The sequence below is a fragment of the Vigna unguiculata genome, chromosome 9 (genome assembly GCF_004118075.2).
Source record: "Vigna unguiculata cultivar IT97K-499-35 chromosome 9, ASM411807v1, whole genome shotgun sequence".
Classification (NCBI taxonomy): Eukaryota; Viridiplantae; Streptophyta; class Magnoliopsida; order Fabales; family Fabaceae; genus Vigna; species Vigna unguiculata.
The window spans coordinates 6,276,687-6,299,134 of NC_040287.1; the positions used below are offsets into that span (position 1 = coordinate 6,276,687).

Sequence of the window (22,448 nt, forward strand, 5' to 3'; positions counted from 1 at the left end):
TTTTGTATACTCATCTTAAGAAAAATTGGTTTGTGTAATCAAATAATCAGGAGTAATTTACATGTTTGTCATTTATTAGTTGAACTTCTTAAGAAATTAGCTTAAGAAAAACTAGACGTAGCGTGTAAATTTAAATGAACCAATACAAAATTTGTTTGTATTGCTTGTAAATGCTTATTTTTTCTAGTTTTAAATTAATGTCTAACCATGATATTTTGAATTATTTTTTTATACAATGTAGGAAGTTATCTTATCAAGGAGATTTATTAAAAATTGTAACCTACATTGTCCAAATAATTTGGAGAATATGAGAAATTTTGCTTGTTTTCAACATAAGATGTCTTCTCATGTTGCAGATCTCACATCGATGAGAGATAAGACAAGTTTATAGTATATAAGTGAGTGCAACTTCATCTTATAGGCCAATATTGTGGAGTTGAGTTAGGTTTAAAGTTCATTTTTAAAAATATTATTAGAGCTATGAGTTTGAGTCTAACAAAGTTTGTTGTTTGTTATGCCTATCACACTAATATCAAACCACCATCTAATTTCTAGTCTCACGCTCAAAATGTATATACCTCAACATAAGGGGGTCTGTTAGAGACCTCACATCAATTATAGATAAAACAAGTTTATAATATATAAATGAATACAATACAAATCTTATTTTACAAACTGATTTTGTAAAGTTAAATTAGACTTAAAATCCATTTCTTTAGTATCATACTACTTTCTAAAACCAATTCATGCTAATAAATTGTTTTGACCACCCAAAATCAATTTTTAAAATCAAGAACTAAATCACATTAAAATAAAAATAATTCATTTTAATTTCTCAATCGACCAAAATAAATTTTCTACTATCAAATAGAATGATTCTCCAAACTCTACACTGTATTATACTGATTTTTTCCCCGTAGCATTGTTCCTACTTTTAATTACCTAGATAGCATATTGTACAAAATTATTACACAAATAGCACAGTTTGTTTTTTAGGTGGAAATTCGGTCCCTAGGGACCTGAATTCCAGCTTGCTAATTGATTTTTTTTGTAATTCCCCAATCAGAATTCGGGTATTTGGGTTTATTTATTTATTTTTTTCATTTTTTTTAAATGAATTAGGATTAGAATTTTTGAAAATTTTTTAAAATATAGATTTAGGTGTTATTTTTTTATATTCGTTTTTGTAGACATTGCTTGAATTAGAAGTTAATTTAAAAAAATAGATTTAATATTGTGTTTTTAGTTAATTTAGGTGTTATTTGGAAAAATAAAAAAATAAATATTATTTTTTTTCTTTTTGAATTTGTTAAGTTAAAAATAAATATAGTATTGTGTATTAAATTATTTTAGTTGTAATTTGGAAATATAAAAGTAATTTTTTTTTGAATTTGTTGAGTAATGTTTTTTATAATAGTAATTTTGGAAAAAAATTATGAATTATAATAGAGGTAACAAAAGTAAGAACAATTAATATATAATGTTTGAGGTGGTGTTGTACTATTTATTTTTTATGTTTATTGAATATTTAAAATTAAAAAAGTATGTGGATGTACGAATTTATTTTTTTATTTTTTTTTACTTTGATTTCTTTGTATGAATTTTATTGATAAAGTGTTTATTTTTTCACACAAATCAATAATGTAAAATTTTTGTTATATAGTGAAATAAAATAGTAGCTATTAACTTTAAATATAAAGTTATAATTTATTTATTTTTAAATATCCTAATAAATAAATGACTAAAAATTTGGTTGAAATTAATTAGTTTTGTTTTGACTTGAAATTTTGTTTTTGTAATATATGTGTTTTTTAATTGAAATTTATAAAGTATAATTGAACATCAAATATATTTATTTAATGATAGACATTACAAGTACCATAGTTGACATAATTTTAAATAAAATTAACTAAGTTAGTGTTGATGGAATGTATTTTTAAATTTCACACAACATGGATCTCTTTTAGGTTGACATAAATCTCTTGCTTGGATGAACAATTTAATATATTGCCAAGTGTCGAAACGTGTCACAGACGAGTCTAAAAGTTGAACTATCGCTTGATTATTTGTGCAACATCATTATCTGTTTCTATTTCAACCATGCCATGGATAAGTTTTTTGTCGACTATCCTCACGGGACGAAGGTAGTCAATATGAGTTATTACGAAATGAGTCCCACAACCTATTATCTGCGTTATTTTGTGTTGAAGCTCATCAAAGGTAAAATTGTGAGAGATTGACATCGTCACAATAGCGTTTGATCTAAAGTATATTCCATAACCATACAGACTATTTGTTATGTTTGCCCGTCTAAGAAGTCCTCCATAATATAACTTTGTTGGTGAACGCAGAATAGGGTTTGAAATCATGGAAGAGGATGAGGGAGTTGGTTGTAGAAGAGTAAGTATTTTGTCAGCAGACCTTGTAAACTTAACAAACAATTTAATTATTGTGTTAATGGGTTGATGAGACTTACAATGAATCATTTTTGCAACGTCATCATCAGGTTGATATTTGAAGACTATCATACATAATGACTCATTCTTCATTCAATGTGAGTCTCCATAAGTACAACTTATTTGATAGTTGTAGTAGTTAGAAGCTCTAGAGATCAACATACTTTTAATCTCTAATTAAACCATTTTTTAAATCATTTAAAAAATTTCAAAATCTCAAAAATTATAATCCTAATTCATTATAAAAAGAATAAAAAATAAAAAAATCCAGTTCAGAATTTAGATCGAAATAAAAAAAAAATCAATTGACATGTTAGAAATCGGATTTTGAGGAATGAATTCCCACCTAAAAAAAAGAAGTATTTGCATAATAAGTTTAAATATTTGCTTAATAATTCTCCACAGACGTAAATATCTAAGTAAATAAAAGCAAGAATAGTGGTACCGGAAAAAGAATCGTATTATACTACAATTAATAAGAAGTTTGAAAAAATATTTTAGTGTATGATTAATATCGAAAGTAGAGATATAAGTACAGACGTAAGTGTTGATGAGAGGGAACAGAAAATGGGTGAGTGAGGTGACATGTTGATGTGGCAGATGATGACACGTTACTATTTATTAAATAAGATGTCAGTGCAAGCAAGGAAACCAAGGTTGAGTTGGGTGGAGAGCCAAACCGTGGTCTCCAACACGTGGCATTCGTGTCTGCGTTTAGAACTTCGACAACTTTAAAAGTGTAGCTTCAGTGGACCCCTTCTGCTGTAACCTTTTGGTGTCACATCAAATCATCAACCAGACAATTCCCTACCCTAGTATCCAATGTCTCAAACAACTCCTTCCTTCCTTCCTACCAAATTTCTTTTCTGCTCTCCCACTTCCACATTTTTTTCCTCAAATTAACAAATTTTTCAAATGAATTTTCCTAAGTTTACTTTACAAAATAAAAAGGTGAAAGTATATTTTATTTAAATGTATATGTAAATCTAAATTTTTAAATATTTTAATATTAAATTGTAAAAACAAAAATATAATCTTTAACATAATAACATTGAGTTCCATTTTTATATTTTTTAAAATACTTCGTCTTGATATTTGAATTATTAATCAATTTCAAATATAGTTTAACACATAAAAATTATAAAAATAATATTTATTTATTTTAAAAAATTTTAAGAATATATATAATTTTAAATATAATTAAATTTGTATTTAATATCTATATTTGAAAGTAAAAATATATTAAATAACCAAATAAACTTTTGATATTTTGGTTGAAGTAAACAAATAGTAGGCAAAAAAAATGGCTTACATTTACTAGTTTTGTCTTTTATGTATAAAAACTTCAATTTCGGTTTTCCTAGTTGGTGCTTCTTCCATTAATCCATGAATGTTGTGTTTTAATTCATTCTTTATTTTAACATTAGTATTTTGCTATAGTAAATTAAATGATATATATACTCAATTATATCATATAACATCAATTAAGTTTGTATTAATGGATTATATTTATGTTATAATCCATTAATTATGTTCGATAATAAAATTATTTATACCTTTAAATTTATGTTAAGTAATAATATAAAATAATAATAAAATTAAAACAAATAAATAATAATGATACAAAAATAATACATTTATATACTATAAAAGAAATATAAAAAATAACTATATTAATCTAATCATTCAGACATTTATGGGAAGAGGAAATGTTTAAAGATTTTTCGAGAACATCCTCTTTTAAATCTCACAGTCACACATTGAGAATGTCTCTACCGGCTTAAGAGACTTGTACATCTGAAAGTCATCCCAAGTGCACTTGTCTAGCAATGGGACAACATTTTTTTTTTCTAAAATCTGATACGAATTCTGGAAGATGTCTAGGTTTCACCATCAAATTATATGTTGAGAGAAATAAGGGATTTAAATCTTAATTCAAGAGAAACAATATGCATGAGTCATAAAGATTTTTTTTTTCAAACAAAATAATTTTAGAAAATATATGTAATTCTACCCATTAGGTTTCATATTTGAATAAGGACTATTGAAAGAAATATTCAATGTAAGCATTGTTTGGATTACTTTGATTATATTTTTTCAAACAAAATAATTAATTGCGAAAATATTTTTAAATATTATATAAAATACATCCGTGAATTATAATTTGCTCACTAATATCATTACTTATCATATACCAATGAACTACATAGACTAAATAAAAAGATGAAGAATTTAAATGCGAAAACAAAATTATCAGGAATTAACACACAAACACAAAAGGTTAATAGTTTGGACATGATAATTTAAGGGTGTGTTCTTTTGTGGGTGATGATTTGAAGCAGAGGGAGATGATTGATTTTGGTTGATTAGAAGGTGATATTTATGTTGTTTTTTTTTTTTTAAGTATTTGAGGGTGATATTGGAGTGGATTTGAGAGTAATTTTTGTGAAAGTTTGTGAAGGATTTGATTGATATGACTAAAAAAAATTAAATTTAATAGATGAAAATGTAGAATGACCAAATTGTTCTTGATGTTAAAAAGTATAATAAAATGATATTTAGATAAGTTGTAATTAATTTCACATATATTATTATCATAAATAAAAATATTTTAAATATTTATTAATTGAAAAAAAAGAACTAAAATTTGCAATGAATGGAATAGATTCCAGAAAACAGGATCGGTTATAAGGTGTTCAGTGCATGCATGGAGGTGAAATGGAACAGGTTCCAAAAAGAAACAGAAATGTTTAAATAGGAAGGTTCACAGGGTTGGAATCAGTTCAAAAAAAAAAAAAACTTAACAGGTTTCATCCATTTAAGCTTCTCTGTGAAAACAGCCACAAAAATACATCCTATTACCGAACCACATGCGTCGAAAGGCAGCAACATGGTTAATTTATTTGAGATAAAATAACGAGGGTAATTATGTAAAAACACCTCGATCACTCTCTAATCTCTTCATGCCAGAGAGATGAGAGCAAACCCTGAATCCCTCAAATCATTGATGTTCTTTGCTTTTAAATCAATAAAAAAGAACACAAAAATTCTCTACATTCATCGCTTACCATCACCCGTGCACAATAATCACCTATAAGAACACAGTCTAAGAGAGTAATTTAATTATTTGGTAAATGTAAAATGTTTTTAAAGTAAAATGAGGTGTTAAGAAAAAAAATTAAAAAATTATAATTTAAAATTTTTAAGAATATATTTCAAATATCTAAAATAATAGAATTTGGAATTTATCAAAAAAAAGTCACTCTTTCTCTGTTAGAAGTGTCAATTTCATTTATATCTGACTCAGTTGTTTATTTGGTCAGTTTGACTCAACATTCACTTGAAGAGACTAGTCTTAACTTTAGTACTAACCAGTTTGATTAACCTTCAATCCTAATCGACTTTGTTCAACCTCAACTTAAATTAATTCCATTCAGTTCAGATAAGATTGACTTGACTAGACTTTTCATATAGATCGACTATATATTAATTTATAAGTTTAATATACAGTAAAATTATATTAAGAAAAATTGAATTCTGAAAAAAAGTCAGTGTAATTTGTTTTTTCAAAAATCAACACTATATAAAGAAAGTCAACAAGAGAAATAAACCCCACTTCAACATCAATTATAATAGGGGTAAATCTATTTAGTTGTATATTTGTTTATTCCTTGTGTAATTACAAAATGTATCTCTAATCTTATTGAAATAAAATTTCCATCTATTTTTGATATCTCAATCCACTTTTTGCTGCATCAATATTACATTTGATCCACTGTGTGATATCTCTATCTGGTACTTTTGATCTTTTGAGATAGATGTTGATGTTAAAGAATATTTTATAAAACAAATTCATACATGACACTTCACACAATCCCAATTTGATAAATTATCTAAGAAAGTACAACTAATTTCAAGGGTGGTCAAAATATAATTAAAAATAAATTAATTATCTAATTAATAGACTAACTTATATATAAAGAATTCACATCAATTCAACTTAATTTTGTTTTATAGTAATTTTAATTTTTTATTTTTACTCTAAATACATATTACTTTCATGAGATTAATAGTTGCTTATCAAATTGATTTAAGTATTTTAATTGAAATTTGAACTCCTCCTCGATTAAAGATGTGCTACCTAAAACTCATAATTTGTAACTTAACAAATGTCAAGAAAATATTCAATCAAAATAAAATTTTATTAAAATTAAAAATTAAATGACTTATTTAAAGGAATAAGTTGGCGTTATTAACCAAATAAAAAAAATTTGATGTTAAAATAAAATAGTCATAAAAAGATTATAAAAGAAAATAAAAAATAATCTATAAGTATATTTATATCTATAACAATATATAAAGAAGATTCTCTCTTTTGTGTCTACATTTTATAATACCAATTTTACCCTTTATAATATAATTATTTATTAAATTTTTTAAAATTAATGATTATTTTTACTTATTTTCTATAAAATTGTTTATCTTTTTTCTTTTATTTATTTATCAACAATTAAATTTTCTATTCATTTTACTTTATTTTTAATAAATATAAATTTATTTTATATATTAATTTAATAACATTACACTATTATCACCTATTAACATATTATCATTCATATTTGAAAAATGTGTACACACATGTGCGACAACACCTATACAAACGTAGTGTGTATATATAAGAAATATTCTTATTTGTATATAAATTTCATAACTATAAATTTATCTTTATAATATTATTAATTAACTTTTTAATAATAATCATTATATTAATATTTTTTTAAACTGGTATAATTTTTAAAATAATATTAATGTAATTTTTAAAACTTAAAAAATACAGAAACAAATATGCAACATCACCTTTAACAACGGTTTTACCGGTAAATATAATGTAAATGGATGTAAAATAAATTTGAATGTAAAAATATCATTGATTTAACCTAAATTTAGTGTGAAAATTACGTGGCACGGGAAAGAAAGCTGTCGAAGGAGGGTGGTGTCTGCAAATCGCAGAGAGACGAGGCGCAAGTGTACTGTAACCGTAGACATGAACCAACCTCTCTCTCCACTGATTACCACGTGGAACTTTTCAAATGCTTCCTCATTTCCTCATAGTTCACGAACTACACCCATGAATACATCCATGAACATTCAACCACATTAACATTAAACATCAACAACAACATCAAAATAACTTTCTCTCCTTCTCTTCTCTTCTCTTTCTTCTCTCTCTCAACTCAACCTCTTTTCTTTCTCATACTCTCTCCCTCAGATTCTTCCTCTCACACTTTTTCTTCTCTTTCTTCCATTCTCTTCCTTCTTTAAAATCACCTGCATAACATAACAGACACTGTATGCCACCCTGCCCCCATTTGTTTTCTTCTCTCAGTTCTTTCCTCATCAAATTTTAGTACAGCTCTTTGCATTTTGTAAATTTGCGTTTTTTCTTTCCTAGTGGACCACCCGATTGTACTGTTGTGTCTAACGTGTTCATGCATATGTTTTCTTTCAGAAAGAAACCTGTTCCGTTGAGGGGTTTTCTCTTTCTTCTCTGTTTCAATGGAGGTAAAAAACAAAGAAAATGTTGATCAAGATGAGGTTTTTCTTAATTTTTATTTGACACCATGCAACCAGGAGCCTGTTAGACTGTGAGATTCGTTCAAATTTTTGTTCTTTTTGGGTGCAGAGGTGTTACAATGAGAAATCATACACGTCCAAGAAAATAGACCTCACTCTGAAGCTTTCTCCTTGCGGTGAGAATGCAGAAGAAAGAAGGTTGGCAAGGTCATCATCAGTGGAGGGTGAGGCAAGTGGGGTCCAGTGGGGCCCATATCTTGGCAGATCTTGTTCATTGCCAGAAGAGAAGCAGAGGAGCGTGACCTTACTCTCACCTCAAGTGTTTGCCTTGGTGGCTGCTTCTGCTGTCAATGCCAATTCACCCTCATCACTTCCCCAACTCAAGCCACTCCCAATTCCTTCTCAGCCTTCGCAGCTTCATGGTAATCACTTTCTTTCACTCATGGATGACCTCTATTTTTCACCATTATGGTTTCTTTCACTCAATACCTGCATGTTATAGTGGTTTCTAACTGTGTATTCTTATGTCCTTTTTAATTTACTAACTAGTGTTTCTGGTGATTGCATTGGCATCTTAGAATACAATGATGTTTTGTTTGTTGTGCAGTTAAATCATTATAAGAACAAGAAACCCTTTGGTTTTGAGGACTATACCCCCTCCCCTTCTTCCCTTTTTGTGTGTGCCAATTTGCTTTTCTCCATTGATTCTTAGTTCCCTATGCCAAATAATCCACCTAGGTTTCTGAAGGCAATGTATTTGTTCTTGAAGAGTTTTATGTTTTACTCTGTAAAAAATGAATTTTCAGTATCACTGATAAATTAATCTTGTATAAATTACATTGTTATTCATTGTCGGACTAGTGAATGCATAGTTGATTTGCCACACATAATGCCACACCATACTCCAGATCCAGAAGTCCATTTACATATAGAAATTGGTTTTGCTGTGTGCATTCCTCTGGACTATAACTTTTGTTCAAGCTGTTTCATTTTAGTTCTGAATCAATTTTGAAGTACTAAAGACTATTATTTCTGTCTTCGGAAAAAGTGGTTCATTTACTTTCTTTCTATATACTAATAGATGCTGCATGTGTGTAGCCAGTCTTATACTAGTTCATACTTACTTCTCTTTCATTTGTTTTATCTGTAATGATTGACACTGGACTTAACATTTATGACATTACAGTTTTCAAAGATAGATAGATGCATCAAAGCACAGTAAAAAAAAAAAAAATCATAATTTGGGATGGGTTCTTTCTTCTGTTCATTATTTCTGTACTGTTCTCATGTTACATGATGGGTGTTTTGTAGAAAGTTTTCCTCTTAATGCAACAAAAGGTCCCAAACTACCATATTCTTTCCATAGAAAACCATTTTAGAGGAAAAAAGACATGTGAGTTGTTAAGGTTTTTCTTTAGTGCATTAACTGATATCATGATTCCAACCATAATGCTGAGATATACCTCTGTCTGATTCATTTGCAAGTATGGTGTAGCTATCTTTTTGAATATATAATGCAAAACACTTCAGTATATTTTCATCTGATCTTGCTAATCTGAAAAACTGAACCTTTCTTGTATGATTTTTCCATCCCAAAAGACACACTAACAGTTTTCTGATACAACATTCCATATATAGGTCTGAGACATTCAGACAAAGGAGTTGCTTTAAAAATCCAAACTTCAACTGTGAAAGACAAGAATTCCATGGTTTCCAAGAAGACCATGACCAAGAAAATTTCAGCTAGGCATGGTGAGACTAAGGTGGAGAATGAGGCGAAAAGGCATAAAGTTGGGAACTACTGCAGCCTGAAGGGTGATGTAATGGAGATCCTGAGACAGATGCCAAGTGTGAGTGCAACTGGAGATGGCCCTGATGGGAAGAGAATAGAAGGGTTTCTCTACAAGTACAGAACTGGTCAAGTGTGCATTGTTTGTGTCTGCCATGGTAGTTTCCTCACTCCAGCTGAGTTTGTGAAGCATGCTGGGGGCAAGGAAGTGGCCAATCCCATGAAGCATATCACTGTTTTTTCTAACTCATTTTAGAGTTTGAATGCAGAGGGAAGTGGAGCAAAGAAACTGTCTTTTGAGTAGTTTAGTTTCCATGATTTGATTATTGAACAAATGTGGCCTCCTGGTTCAAAGGAAATTTCATCAAAGGTTGTGTGTACTTTTGTTAACCTCTGTCATACGAGGTAAAGACAAGGGAATTCTATGATTTAGGCCAAAATTTTCTCCACTGCTTATCACTTTATTCTCTGATTCCTGGAGAGGAAAGAAACATAGGAATGGGATGATAAGAAAAAGGGTTAAAAGGAAATAATTACATTAGGAATTGGAGATTCGGGATAAAGCTTAACAATGTTTTCAAAGATATTCAGTGATTATCTGCTAGATGAAGAAGGGTTTTAAAATGATTTTTACAGATACTTTGTGAAAGATAGTCAAAATTAATATAAGTATAATAGACTATAACGAGAAACATTTTAACTTTTATATTGGTTTATTGTAACTCTAGGGTATATTTTCTTTTTTAAGAAATATTTCATCAATAAAAGAAAAGGAAATGGAAATGATTGTATATAAATATATGTTCTTCAAAGAAAGAAAAGGAAAAAAATATTGATGGCAAAGGAATGAAAAAAAGAAAGGAATGGATCACTTACAAAGAGTTTAGTTTCTTGTTGCAGTCAAAGAAAGGATAATAAACATTTTCTTCTCGAGATTTTTGTATCTTCCATAAACTAAAGAGCACTCCTAGGAGACTACGAGTCCCTTAGGTCCTATATGGATAAGTTAAACAGAACCACTAGTAAAATATAAGGGAAAGATTAGTCACTTGAACATTACGAAAAGATTAGAAACTCCATAAAGGGGCAAAAGCATCATCAAGTACAACTGTTTAGAAAAATTATTGAAAGGGGTATAATTACAAAAGTGGGTAAATCATGTCAAATTAATATGATTTCAATTTAAAATGTTTTGAACTAAAATTATGTCATTTTAATACGATTTCAACTTTTAAAATACTTTATACTAAAGTCGTTTTCTATGTAAATTAAAGTTGTGCTATACTAGATAACTTCAGTTTAAAATTTTATTAGTATTACTTCAACTTAAACATGTTTTGCACTACAGACGGGTCGACCGACCCCGAAGACCCAGACGGATTAGGCGGGCTCGACGACCCAGACGGATCAGGCGAGCCCGATGATCTGGACAGACGGGGTGACTCGATGACACATATGGGTCTAGCGGGCTTGATAACTCAAACAGGTTGGTCAAGCCCGAAAACACGCACTACCCAAGTAGGCCCGATGATCAAGATGTGTTAGGCTGACCCAATAACCCTAATGGGCCAGACTGGCCCTACGACATAAACAGGTCAGGCGGATCTGACGGTCCAAATAGGATTGACGACCCAAACGAGCTGGGTGGGCTCGAAGCTAAAGACAGGTTGAACTGACCTGACAACCAAGACAAGTTAGTGAGTTCGATGGCCCAAGCACGACGGGCGAGCCCGACAACTCACACGGGTTTGGTGGGCCAGATGACCTAGAGGTGTCGGGCGGGCCTAACGACCTAGACGTGTCGGGCATACCCAACGACCCGACCGACCTATTTCCAAATTTATCATGAACTTAAAACATAATTAAGCCTAAAATAAATATTGATAAAATGAAATTTTATCTCATAAGAAATTCAATTATTTTATCCAAACAAGAAATTGAAATGTAAGATATTTTAATTTCTTTATCCAAACAAGTTATTTAGAAAATGAAGAGAATTTAATTACAAGCAATTCAAATACAATACATTTCAATTTCTCAGCATTGTTGAAATGTTTCATCCAAACACAAGGTATGGCAAAAGGATGTGAATTCTGATTTCCAATTGATTTTGTAGTCATAGACATTAGGAAGACATAAATTCCTTATATTTTTAATGGACCTTTTTGAAGACAACGAGGATAATAAATTATGTTAACAATGAAAAATTAAAGGTGAGAGTATAAGATCAAAAATTTCAATGTGTTTGAACCTATGCAAAGTATCCAAGTGACAAAGGAGAATGAAACTTCTAAGAGGATAGAAAAAAAGAATGAAGCTTCAAATTTAATATGTTAAAATGTTCTTAGATTTGCTAGAATAATAAGGAAGAACATTTTAATCGATTAATAAAATGATTTAATTGATTCAAATCACTTAAAACTCAAAGCTTTATAATTATTTTGTTGTCACTTCAATATGAAATCTTTTTGTTTTAATAAATTAAAACGGTAATTTAATCCATTACAATCGCCAAAAGTTCAAGATTTAGTGATTGTAAGATTAAAATTTCGCTGTAATAGATTCAAACCATGGATAGTTATTTTTAATATTGTTTTAACCAATTAAGTTTGTTTTAATCGATTAAAAGCATAAACTTTACATCAAGCATGACTTTCTCTACTCTTTAATAAATTCAGGAAAACTATATTCAATTAGAAATACTTTTAATTACTAAGAGAGATATTGACTTCGGTTTGGCAACACTTTGTATGTTTCTTGAATGTTTTTTTAAGTTCTTCACAAAACATCTCGCAAATGATAGACTATGTCTACTTAGACTTGAAACACATAAGTTGACTTTAGAGACTCATTGAATATACTAAAACTTGTACGCTGAAACTTAGGAGGACTTATTATTATCTTTAAGTTTTATATTTTAAAACATTATTTTTTTTAATTATCATAGTTTTTATTAAATTTTAATTAATATGATAATTTAAATAAAATAATGAAAATGAGTTTCACTCTATTAGAAATATAAAAGAAGTGAATATCATTTATTAAAAACACGAGACAGAGGAATGTTAATTTAAAGATGAACAGAGATATAAATGTGTTTTAATTAAAATCACTTAGAAAACTAAAAGGAAGAGTATGAACTTAACATTAATTTAGGAAAGATAAGTACAACTTTCCTCATACTTTAAGAATAAAATAAAAATAAAATCTTAGTAACTGGTGCTTCAAAAAATTACTTATACTAGCGTTTAAACAACCACAACATGCTAAAACCAACTCGTTTACTAAAAACTAATGATATTATTACACAAGCTTTTCAAATAGCAAAGAAAATTCGAAAATAGCTAATATGATATAGTTTTTTCTTTCAATGTAGGAAACTAGAGAACTTTGGTTCCTGTCTGCATATACATGGAAAAATACAGAACTTGGATTTTGAAGCCGGGTGATGGTGATTAATCCCTCTAAACTCTGAAACTTCTAAGATACTGGGACCTGAAGAATGCCAACTAAATCTTCCAAAACAAATCTTGTCAAAAATGAAATTTTCACATAAAACTCATTTCTGTGTTTTAACCCCCAAGCATCAAACAAAGCCACAAATAATCAAAACAACAATCCAAATAATTATATCTCAATGGATTTCCTCAAAACTTATATTGCATTAACACTTATGAACTGGTCCTCCTTTTTCAATTACCGCTGTGAGAGACCTTTAGATACGTGACAACATCCTTAAAAGTGCCAAATGACAATGGAATATTAGCAAAACCAAACTGATGTTAATGTTAACATGTCACAGAAACTTTGTGTGCATGTGTTTTAGTGTGCCATCTCAAAAGAATTTGCTGAGGAATCCCGGGCCCCTTCACTTTTCCTGATGATTCATTTATCTACCAACAGTGCTATCAAACTAACCTATTATGGTACATTGTTAACCAGAAATTTTGTGACTGGTCTCCGAACTTGAGGTACAGGTTTAGCAATGGAAAAAAGTAGAATAAGAACTAACCAGTTAGAGCTACCCTGTAGTGCATGTGAGTGATACTAAACTGTAAAGGTGACAGAGACAACAAAATAATTTTGGCAGAAGCCAAGAGACACTATGATGGAGATGGGGACCTAACGCGTTCTAATCAACAGCATGGGAAGCAAGATAGCCACGATTTGTTCTGAGGAGCATTTGGCGCTTGCTTGGGGGCCTGAACTGCATCTGTTGTTGCTTCGGTAGTGCTCTGCTGCTTTTTCTTCTCCTCTTCATGCTTTGGTGAATGACCTTTGTCTCCATCAGTAAATCTTCACATCACAAAGGAAAAGTTCGGTATTTTTTTCTTTAAAAGCATAGCATTGAGTTAAAACAACACACTACACACAACAAGTAAGTGAAATAAGCCGGTTTTGTACGGTTGAGTTAAGTTTAAAGTCCGATACTTACTAATAACTATAGATATTTACGTACAAAAGAAGAAACGGTGAGAGCTTACACATTGAACGCAAAGGATATGGTGCTGCCATCTGAATGACGACAATGAGTGCCAGAATCACAATGCATATCAGGATAATGCGATTCCGGGTTACCTAGGCTACTTCTTTTTATGCTGCTTTCCATTATAACCTCTCTCATTGTCTCGGCAGCTTTTTGTTCGGTCACTTTTGAACCTTCATGTTGTTTGGCAGTGCTATGGCTGATATCAGTGAATTTTGTTGCTGGTGGGAGTGGGAGTGGGGCCTGGTTGCCATGAAACGGTGAAGCAGATGTGTCCATTTCGCCAGATTTAGTAATCCAACCTATGTCACTTGAGAAACTCGTGTTCCCCATTTGAATGCTGAACAATGATTCATTAGAGGCACTGCTCCATTGGGTGTTTGACTTGTGTCTATCAAACACATGAGATGGAAAACTATAATCCGAAGAATTTAAAGGACTCTCTGGACGCTCCATTACCTGTATCTGAGGACTTTGTTTTTCTGAGCCATTGCTGAAGCCAGACAAACCGTCACTAGGTCGTTGTCCATGGTTGGGAAAAGAACTGATTGGGATATCAGCATCACATGTTTCGATAGCGAACTTATTTTGAGGTGATTTCGTGGCAGAGTTTGCAGAATAGGAATGTCTTTCATTTGTAACTGAAAAGGGGTCATGCTGTTCACTCATTGAGATGGTAGAAGCACTAGCTCGTTGTTGGTTTTGTGCTGATTCTAATGAGAAGAAGGGGTCTAATACTTGGCCTGGAAAGGGATCAAGTGTTTCACCATGTGTGTTAAAAGGCCTTGCTTCGCTACTAGGCATGCTCCAATGACCTCGCTCTGGTGATGGAAGTGTGTGAAGACCTTCACTTGAACTTGTTGGCACATGGAAGGGATTCCCTGGTGATGATTCACCCGGAAGTCCATTAACACTACCTCTTTCTTGATATGCATATGGACCAACATTGTTAGTGTTGGTGGCATCACTCGCGAATAAGAAGGGGTTTTGTGATGGTGAAGATGAGGATGTGTTACTTGACATTGGATATGGATGAGCTTCAACGAAAGGGTTAGGCTCCAAGTGGGGGTTAATTGGACTTCTATTTCCCTGTTCTGCCATTGAATGTGTGTTGTGCAATTTGGTCACCTTTAGGAGATGTTGCAGCTAGTGGATTATGCGGCTCGTCGCAGTGGTTGTTGCATTTGGCATAAAGTCAAAGTGATCTTGTGATAACAACAACTCTGATGAAAAGGGTGAAGTGGATGATACTTGTTTCTTTTCTTTGTTAAATTGTTTTCTTGCACCTGAATTTGTAGAAGAACCAGTTCTCTAATCAGCACTTCATTCAAGGTTTTACAGATTCCATCACAGAACAATATCAAAGTCTTTAAGAGTCTGTATGTTCTGTAAAACCAGAATCTCAAATACAAGGTTTTGTTTCAACTCAACTACAAAGCACACACAAGTAACCTCATCCTTGAATGTTGAAGAACCAGATTCACACATGCAATGTGGCTTAATTGAATGTTGCTAGCACCCCATAATATGTAAGATAACAGAGGTGTTAGATGCCTTGCATTGCATGCACAAAATCGCAAATCTTCACTTTTTTTAATTTTTACAAGGATTTATTTTATTGAAGATGATTGTTCAAGCAATTTCAACATACCCAATATCTATGAAAAGCAACTCATTACATATCATGTAGAAATAGAAAATGTACTAAAGGATGAAAAAAATGGCAATGAAATAACCCAATTGAACACAGGTTGTAATAGGAATTAAAAGAAAGGATTTTGAAAGAGAAAATGGTATTGAAAAGATTGAATAGAAAAGTACCCAGAAACGGGACATTTACGATGTGGTGAAATGGTGAAAGTGCGTGATCCTGCTGTTTATTACTAGGCCGCAGATGGCATGGTAATAAGCAGTCCCATTATCTGAAACAAATGTGCAGGAAATCCAGAAAGAAGGTGTAAAAGTTAGAAGAAAGTGAGTATAGGGAGGAAGAGAGAGAAGATGCAACAAGAAAGGGTTAAATAAAGGAGAAGGCGTTGCACAAGTTTAGCCGTTTCAATCTCTGGTATTTTCATCAACTCACAAACTTCTGCTGCAATGGTGATTTTAAAAAAATGAGGGTAAAAAATCCAAGTTATAATACAAATATTTAATCATTTTTATCACACTAACTTTTATTAGATTAGTTTTTCAAATTTTATTAAATTAAGTACGCAAGGATTTTCACATTTCAAAATAAACAAATTTATTATACGTCAATATATAATTAAATATAAGAGTACTTTCTAATTGTTTTTCTTTATATAAATAAAAAGAACCACTTCATAATGTAAAATTAAATGGATTAAGACGTTGTTGGAAGTTTCACATCGACTAGAGATAAGGTCAATTCATAATATATAAGTGAGTGCAATTCTCATCTTACAAGCTGATTTTGTGAGGTTGAGTTAGACTTTAAACCCACTTCTAACATGGTATTATAGCTAAGTTAGAGTTTATTCTAACAAACTTTCTTGGAACAGATGTTGACTTCAAATACGTAGATTAAATATATTATTATTTACTTTCCTTATAGGAAAATACAGTGTGTTCTTTTCGCTTAACTATCAATATTTTTTCCAAAGTTTATTGTTATGTAATTTAAAAATTATTTGTTAAAAAATAATTACTTAATAATATTAAGAGAGATTTTAACTTATTCACTCATTCTTTCTTGATGTATAGTCTCTTTATTATTTCATAATTTTAAAATAGAAAGAATAATAAACACAATTAGAGGCGATCTAATGAAAAAAAAATCATTTGTTAAATTATTTTATCTTAAAAATAATATAAAATTCTTTTACTCTGAAAAGATATGTTATTAGAGTTCATGATAATATGTTATTGAATTCCATAATTACTACCAAACATAATTTCTTCTTGAAATTCCTTCAACACCATCATCATACATGCTCAAAACATCTTCCTCAAATTTACAATAATAAAAGACATAAAATATGGTTAGCATCAATCAAAGGATGTCCAAAAACAGTCAAACAAGAGAACCATGCAAAATATGACATCTAGCACTCAACAGTTTTTGGCACTCAATGCCAAACCTTGTGCAAAAATTGAGGCTCAATGTCACTTGCTAGTACTCAGCGGTCTGGCGCTAAAATGCTCCTAGACTTACAACACACAACTAATGTTCAACGGCTCCATGCTACCCGCTTAGTGCTACACCAGTTGACAACATATGAAATTTTATGATCTGGGGGAATTTGAACCTGTTCCACTACTCAAATTGATACTTCTCTCTTGTAGGGTATTGGTTCAAAGCAGTTTTAAAACATTGGAGTTTGTATAAAATTTGATCAATGGCTTAGATTCTAAATTCTCCTAATTAACAAAAAATCAAACAACAACACTCAACATGAGATCAAACATCCAAAATACATCACTCATACACACCAAACAGATTCATTGTAACAACTCAATTTTAGAATCAAAATAAATCAATCACAAACATGCAAAACATCAATTTTATCAAACTCACGCACACAGGTGACGACTAGCTTCCCTTAGTTAACAAAGCGGCTCAACAAACCCACATAGCTCTAAGAACACCAAATTCTCTTCAGACTATTGGATGTTGTATCTATACCTAGGGACTGTTGTAAAATCTGTTTATTGTAAAATATGCAGTTGCATTTTGGCCATTATAGCTAGAGTAGTTTCGATTTGGTATTTACAACAATATGATTGTTGTTGAGCTATTACAGGATATTCATCACGAGCCATGGGATTTTAACCCATTACCATCCCTCATTCACACCTATAAATAGGTGGTCTAATGCTCTCCTAAAACACACCTTCTCAATTCTCTTGGCTCTTTTCTCTCTTCTTTATTTTCTTTTGTTGTCCTGGATTACTTTCTTTATAACGACGAGTATTTTCTTGCTAGTTATGAGATCCTCGGGACAATCTGAGAAGTTCTTGTTGTATCTTGGGAGACTTGCACAACACACTATGGATAAGTATTTAAGGACAGTGAATCTACACGCCTCAGAAAGTGCTTTTTTGTTTTTGGTTTGTCAGTTTTCCAACAATCTTAAGGACTTAAAGGCTGACGATATGGACTTTGGAGAGAAGAAATTTTTTTTTCAGGTATACATGAGTTTGTGTACTCCCTACCTACAATTAAGGACGAGCACAATCATGTGTTTGCTCATTTTCCAATCTTAAATATTTATGAATGTGGAGGTGCAGGTAATTTTACTCAATTATTTGGAAAAAAAAGTGAATTTAATCTTTATTTTCAAAGGAAAAGAAAATAATTATTTGTGATGACTTTTCACCTAATGATATTTAATATTTATAAAGAAGGTGCCATTATATATGTGTATATGATATGCTAATGATTGATATATACACTGAGATAGTCTCTACAACTAGTTTTTAGAATCTAATTTTGAAATATGAGTTGATTCTAGGTGAAGCCAATGTGATTTTAGAAGCTAGAATCATAAGGAAGGGAGATAGTATAAATTGTGATTTGATATCCCTTATGATACTAATTCTAAATTAAGGAAAAATAGAGAAGAATTCATTTTTCTCAACCTTAGTATTCCCAGATAATTGGGAGCTCACTGCTTTTGATGAGGCTTCCTATACCATGTATTGCTTGTGCAATAGGTAGACTGAGAAGATACACTTAATATTTTAATTATGAATCTTGAGATGCACTCTCAAGACCTATGAGATACTTAAGAGGTTCAATGGATTATGCCATTGAATATAGTGGATTTTCCGTTGTACTAGAAGGGTACAATGATGTTAACTGAATTTCTGATTCAGATGAGACAAAATCCACTAGTGGCTATGTATTCACACTTGGGGACAGTGAATCTACACGCCTCAAGAAGTGCTTTTTTGTTTTATGTTCGTCAGTTTTCCAACAGGGACAACATAATCACGATCAGGGCACATCATTAGAACCATTGATCAATAAAGATTCCTATTGATGATTAAAAAGGCGTGTCCAAGAGGAAGTAAGATCACATGCAACAAAAAACAAAAATAGATCAAGAAAAAAGGATGAAACTCAACTTACTGAACAGAGAAATTGATCAGTCCAAATTAAAGAGCTCACAACTAGAGAGTAGTAAGACGAACAAATGATGAGATTTCCTATAAAGTAGTAAGAGAAATATAGATGCTTGCAACTAAAAACATAAATAGATGAAGAAAAATGGTTGAAACTCAACTTACACGAATAGAAAAAGTTTGAAGAGCTCGCCACGATGACCACTCGTACAGTCTTGGATCTTCAAGCAGACAAACAAAGGATGAGAACTCCTAAAGAAAAGTCAGATAACTCTTTAAGAGTAGTTTCTAGAGAGATTATGTGTTTTAAAATAATAAAACTCATTTTTAACAAAACTATTTATACTATAATTTTTTTAATATTAAAATAATTGAGTCTCACAATTTTTAAATCTTTATATATTGATGTCAAAAATATCCCTACCCGCAAGTATCCGTGAATAAAATTCACGACAGATAAGAAATTGATATTATAAATGGATACTCACAGGTAACGGTACTTTATCTTTTATACCCGTATGTTAAGGAGACATATATAACTATCATAATATTTGTACCCATAGATACTCATACTTGATATACTCTAATTTAAATTAAAAAAAACATGATTAAAGTATTATGATATTAATTTTGAATGGGTTATTTCTTATTGATTGATTTTAAAAAATCTTAATTTCTTTTTAAACTATTTTAAATGACTTATTTGGACTTTATAATAAAATTTATATTTTTTTTTATTGAAAGTAATTGATTGAGTTTAAAAGAATATTTACAAAATTTATAAGATAAAATAATAAAATGAGACATATTAATAGAAGATAAAATTGATAAATTAATTATGTATATAGATATAAATTACTATAAAAAATACTATAAAAATTAAAACATATGTATAATTATTTCGTGGTGTGTAAAAATCTTATCGCCTACTAATAATATGTCAAAAATACAACTCTGACTCTTTTACTATTTAATATGTCTTTAGAACATATTCTTGAGAAAGAAAATATTTAAGAAAAGAAAATTATTTAGCATCTTAAAGAAGTATAAAGAAGAATAGTTAATGTTTTCTTTTTCTGATAAATATACTAAATGAAGAATATAATTAATATTTAGACCATAATATGCGTCATGCACATTTCTCCACATGCAAGAAATATTGAAAATATAGTCATAATTCAAAGTAAGCATTTTGATGGTCTAAATTTCAATATTTTTGAAGTCAAACTAAAAACCTGACTTGATGTGCAAGCATAAACCTTGGGTCGCTATCATCATGACTGTATATATCATTTTTTCTTTTAAATAATGATTTAAGAGCTCTTACGGTTTATCTTTGTAGATTTGACAGACAATTATAGAAAAAACTACCAGTAGAATCATCATTATAATACTTATAATTACTCGCTTGGTTCTATTTTAATAGGAGTGTGTTAATTTAATTTTCTTTTTAAAAAGTTTTAATTACGATCTAATTTTTAAAATTTGTCTCATTCGGTTCTTTTAAGGATAAAAAAAATTATTAATCTTGTTAATGATTTGCCATGTATTAATATATGTAGTTTGTTTTAATTTTTTTATTTTATTTTTAATTTATCTTTTTATAGTAAATTTTGTTATTGTGCGAGTCAAATTCATGATGTGACATGTAATAATATTTGTATCACATGACAAAGTCATGTATGAATGTCATGTCAAGTATCATTATTTTGATTTTAATTTAGTTATATATATATATATATATATATATATTATTCAATTTAGTTGTTATTTATGTTTTTTTAATTCAATGTTTTTTCAATTTTTTAACAATTGAAATATGTTTTATAATCAATGTTTATTATAAGATTAAAACTTATTAAGTATAAACATTTTTACAAAATTAAGTACGGATATTAATATTAAAATTTAGTGATAAAAGAAATTATTAACAAAATATAGGTTAATAATATATAATAATGTAATTGTTAACAAGTTATTTTTAATAAAAATATTAGTATAACATTCATGCAAATAATAAATTCGGTCTCAAATTGGAAAAGTCAATATTGTTCTATATTTTGAAAAAAAAAGAAGAAGTAATGATTAACAAAACATGAGTTTATAATATACAATAATATAATATGTTAAAAAGTCATTTTTAATAAAAGATATTAGTATAACATTTATACAAATAACAATATTGCTCTAAGTTGAAAATTTTTTGGACAAAATTGAATCAAAGGGACATAAATAGATAAATATGAATTAAATTGAATCAAAAAGACATATATAGGAACTAAATTGAGATAAAGAAAATGACACTTGACATGGGCATTGGCACATAACATTATGTTGCCACGTGACCTAATTGAGTAATTTCTTTAAAAATTTGGACGCAATTGAAACTTTTTTAAAAGGTAGAACCAAATTGACACATGTCATGTCAAAGAGGGCCAAACTGGCCTGCCAGCCCGTCAAGAAAAGGGCAGGCCGGGTTGGAGTTTTCAACCCGCCAACCTGTTGTGGCCTAGCCTGCCTAGCTCGCCAACTAGTGGGTCAAAGGTAGGTCAGCCTGCCTTGGCCCACCGACCTTTTTTATTTTATTTTTTATGTTTAAAAATGAAAATATAATTAAAAAAGTAAAATTTCTATACTATATATATATATATATATATATATATATATATATATATAAACAAATTTTATAAACAAAAATTTAAGACGAGTTAAGAAAAAAAAAGTGGCAAACCAACCTACCAGTCCACTCTCAGACAAGACGGGTTATAGTATCCAACCCGTTTTGTAGTGACAGACCAACTCATCTGACCTGTTTTTGAGGGATCAAGAGTGAGATGAGTCAAATCGGGCCGAACTATTTTGTTATCCTTATGTTTATTGAGTAGAAATCCTCCAAATAATTAAGTCTTTTTTAATTAATAAAATGGATAAAAAATAAGTTAAATGTCATGTAAATTATTATTTATGTTAAAAATTTTCGCTTTTTATAATGAGAGTTTAACTCAAATTTAGTGATTAAATAATAATTTTATATCACCCGTATCTAGAAAAGTAT

General features: G+C 30.0%; 2 protein-coding genes across 4 annotated transcripts; one reads left to right on the plus strand and one right to left on the minus strand.

Moving 5' to 3' along the window:
- The first annotated feature begins 7,565 nt into the window (after positions 1-7,565).
- Positions 7,566-10,268, plus strand: LOC114162863 (ninja-family protein 6-like). 2 transcript variants are annotated; one of them, XM_028046848.1, is made up of 4 exons: positions 7,566-7,863; positions 7,966-8,018; positions 8,140-8,452; positions 9,669-10,268. In XM_028046848.1, exons 2-4 carry the CDS (start codon positions 8,013-8,015, stop codon positions 10,073-10,075), a joined length of 726 nt encoding a protein of 241 aa, XP_027902649.1. In that variant the 5' UTR covers positions 7,566-7,863; positions 7,966-8,012; the 3' UTR covers positions 10,076-10,268. The 2 variants fall into 2 exon arrangements, with proteins under 2 accessions (XP_027902649.1, XP_027902648.1); XM_028046847.1 differs by having other exon boundaries at positions 7,567-7,805.
- A 2,984-nt stretch (positions 10,269-13,252) lies between these two features.
- Positions 13,253-16,279, minus strand: LOC114164682. Of its 2 annotated transcripts, XM_028049428.1 has the most exons (3): positions 16,127-16,279; positions 14,304-15,591; positions 13,253-14,115 (listed from the first exon to the last, which is right to left on the minus strand). In XM_028049428.1, exons 2-3 carry the CDS (start codon positions 15,404-15,406, stop codon positions 13,956-13,958), a joined length of 1,263 nt encoding a protein of 420 aa, XP_027905229.1. In that variant the 5' UTR covers positions 15,407-15,591; positions 16,127-16,279; the 3' UTR covers positions 13,253-13,955. The 2 variants fall into 2 exon arrangements, with proteins under 2 accessions (XP_027905229.1, XP_027905230.1); XM_028049429.1 differs by lacking the exon at positions 16,127-16,279 and having other exon boundaries at positions 14,304-15,741.
- Positions 16,280-22,448: the final 6,169 nt, after the last annotated feature.

What these genes read in the sequence shown, in the direction of transcription:
- LOC114162863 (XM_028046848.1), top strand. An exon ending in TCAGCCTTCGCAGCTTCATG is followed by an intron (nt 8,453 to 9,668) that starts GTAATCACTTTC and finishes TTCCATATATAG; the next exon opens with GTCTGAGACATTCAGACAAA.
- LOC114164682 (XM_028049428.1), bottom strand. Translation starts at nt 15,406, where the DNA reads ATGGCAGAACAGGGAAATAGAAGTCCAATTAACCCCCACTTGGAGCCT. An exon ending in ATATCCTTTGCGTTCAATGT is followed by an intron (nt 14,116 to 14,303) that starts GTAAGCTCTCAC and finishes TGTGATGTGAAG; the next exon opens with ATTTACTGATGGAGACAAAG.